The sequence below is a fragment of the Cebus imitator genome, unplaced genomic scaffold (genome assembly GCF_001604975.1).
Source record: "Cebus imitator isolate Cc_AM_T3 unplaced genomic scaffold, Cebus_imitator-1.0 Scaffold51, whole genome shotgun sequence".
Classification (NCBI taxonomy): Eukaryota; Metazoa; Chordata; class Mammalia; order Primates; family Cebidae; genus Cebus; species Cebus imitator.
In genome coordinates this window covers 7,930,976-7,934,024 of record NW_016107366.1, presented here as the reverse complement: position 1 = coordinate 7,934,024, position 3,049 = coordinate 7,930,976, and the positions used below count along the sequence as shown (strand labels likewise).

Sequence of the window (3,049 nt, the reverse complement as noted above, 5' to 3'; positions counted from 1 at the left end):
GCCATTGCACTCCAGCCTGGGTAACAAGAGCGAAAGTCCGTCAAAAAAAAAAAAAAAAAGAAAGAGAACCTTGAATGGCATAGAAAGTGTTATGACCCTGAACAAATAACAACAAAATTCCATATATAAAGCAACTTTGGTTTTGGTTAACAAGGGAGGAGCTGACATGGAAAATCCCCCTTTCTACTTCAAACACAGAGAAATGCTGATAAAATAAGCAAATGTCAAAATTATATTACTAAGTTCCAAATAAAACAAACACAGCACTTTGGGAGGCCAAAGTGGACAGATCACTTGAGGTCAAGAGTTCGAGACCAGCCTGGCCAACATAGTGGAATGCCATCTATAGTAAAAATACAAAAATTAGCTGGGCATGGTGGCAGGCACCTGGAGTCCTAGCTACTCGGGAGGCTGAGGCAGGATAATCACTCGAACCCGGGAGGCGGAGGTTGCAGTGAGCTGAGATTGCGCCACTGTACTCTAGCCTTGGTGACAGATCGAGACTCCATCTCAAAAAACAAACAAACAAAAACAAAATAAAACTAACAAACAAAGGAAATTCACTGATGCCAAAACCAAAGAGGAAACACAGTGTGAGTGACCCGGCAGGAGCTGAAGCTAAGCGACCTGGGGGAGTGGAACCAGAGGTGCATGCAGGTGAAAGTCACACCACAATGGGGCCTGGCCATCCAGGGGAGCACAGGGTACCTGGCCACATTCCAGCAAAAGTGGGAAAGGAGTGACCTGCATCAAACCAGACCCACAAAGAGCTGCTCCATCCATCAACTAGACACCAGAAAAACTCCACCCACTGGCCCAGGGAAGGGAAAAGGAATCTGGTCATCTATCCAGGGTCATGGGTGAAGAGAAAATCACCAGCAAAACAAATGAAACAACAGGTTTGCATTATAAGCAGGGTTGGAGTCCAAATTCATGGACCTCAAAACTGAAAAATAATATGAAAATGAGTCTGGAGCTACTGAAGCTCATAGCATCCCCTGAAGATGCTCATGTCACAGTGCTCTGAAGGGGCATGCTCACAACCCAGGATGTATGGGACATCTATGGTAAATACCTACCATAGATGTAGGTATGATGGAACAGCCTGCATTTTGATTGCAGTGGTGATTATGCAAATCTATCCATGTGATAAGTTGACATAAAACTATACACATGGCCGGGCGTGGTGGCTCACGCCTGTAATCCAAGCACTTTGGAGGCCAAGGCAGGCAGATCACCTGAGGTCGGGAGTTCAAGACCAGCCCGACCAACATGGCGAAACCTCATCTTTTTTTTTAAAAAAAGAAAAAAAAAAGAAAAAACTATACACACATACCATCCTTTTTTTTTTTTTTTTTTAATTTTTAGTATAGATGGGGGTCTCACTGTCTTGCCTAGTCTGGTTCCGAACTCCTGGGCTCAAGTGATCCCCTAGCCTTGGCCTCCCAAAGTACAGAGCAAAGATTTTTCCAACTGTCAGTGGGGCAGGCCCCAGGAGGGCCTCCCAACCCAGCCCTCACTATGAGGATGGAGCAACGGAGGATGTGTGGGGAAGGGGCAGCCCCTGAGCCCCTGCAAACACAAGTTCGTCACGGTCACAATGGTTAGTTAGAATAACGTCAGCCTCAACTTCCCATTTAAAATCCACAGAGAATCCATTCAACATCATTATGAAAAGAGAGTGAAGAAAGTACCAATTTGTGGAACCGATCTATACCCTACTCGCTTTCTTTCAGTATGGCAGTGGAGTTACAGATACCTGCATATTCCTTAAGCTACATTTTGCTTTGTTTAAAGCAATTTGGGATAATGGACTAGTTCTTCCAAGAGAGTGGCAGATGACTCTAAGGAACCAGAGGTTTGCCACAAAGCAAAGGAAACCAAAGCTCAGGGCCCCTCCATGGTCTTACACCTAATTTTGTCTGTAATTTGGTGTTCTTTTTCTACAGAACCCTGAATTATAGAATCTCCAGGCCCCACCAAACCCTATCTGCCCCTTCCAAGTTGGTTTTTATTTTTCATTGGCTCTGTATTGGGGGTCCCTTGTGTCTGGGGGAAAATGTGAGCCACTCCATGGAAATGAGGAAGAAACGTCCACTCACCTTGAGCTTCTCAGTGGCATCTTCTATCCGGGTTATGTCATCAACATGCTGCTGCTTCTTGATTGCCAGCTGCTTTAAACATTCTTGGGTGAGTTTCTGTACAAGAGGGAGTTAGGAAAAAAGTCATAATACTGTCACTTCCGAATAACAGGCCCCTCACAAGGGTCATCTCCACTTACCCTTGTATTCTTTTTCAGTGGAGGCATCTGAAGGTGAGGTGACTTGCCCAAAGTCATGTGGCAAGTTGGTGGATGAGCTGGGACTAGGGCCCCTCTGATCCTTGGAGGTCTGCATCAGGTATGCCTCAAATCTTGATTTTCACCCCCTTCCCACACTTCTCTTATCTAGGACATGTCTTGCTTGTGACTTGCTTTTCCAGCCTTTCAAGTAGGACTTTAAGGCAAGCAGCTTGGGGTGTGGGAAAGAGCAGCCACTTACTATTAACTGAGCACCTACTACATGTTGGTCCTGTTCCAGGTGCTACCCTCATGAAACATACATTCCAGGGATTCTGTGGCCCTCTGGCCCTGGACTAGGTGAGAAGTCCATGGGGTTCATGCTTCCTGCTCTTCCCACCTTTCATATCTCTGCTTTTCGAAATTGCTGTTTTCCCCGAAGTCTGCTCTGCATTCCCCTTCCCCATAGGTGTGACCTCATCTCCATCTTAGACTTTCTTACAGCTGGCCTTACACTCAGCTGTTGGGCCCAGATCTGGCTGCCCCATTGACTGGGAGCTTCCTGAAGGCAGGCTCACTTCATTCCTAGTCCCCGCAGGGACCAGGGGTGACCCAGAAGTGTTCGCTGAATTGAACAGAATTATCAGGGGCTGGTCAGGCATGGTGGCTCATGTCTATAACCCCACACTTTCAGAGGCTGAGGCAGGAGGATCACTTGAGCCCAAGGAGTTCCAGACCAGCCTGGGCAACATGGTGAGACTCTGCCTCTAC

At 46.7% G+C, this 3,049-nt stretch overlaps 1 protein-coding gene across 3 annotated transcripts in view; it reads right to left on the bottom strand.

Moving 5' to 3' along the window:
- The window catches only part of TRIM14 (tripartite motif containing 14), a 124,889-nt gene that overhangs the window by 114,049 nt on the left and 7,791 nt on the right, over nucleotides 1-3,049 (bottom strand). For all 3 annotated transcript variants that reach the window (XM_017527836.2, XM_017527835.2, XM_017527837.2), the window contains exon 2: nucleotides 2,103-2,198. In XM_017527836.2, coding sequence (XP_017383325.1) covers nucleotides 2,103-2,198 — 96 coding nt within the window. The remainder of the gene's footprint in view (nucleotides 1-2,102; nucleotides 2,199-3,049) is intronic.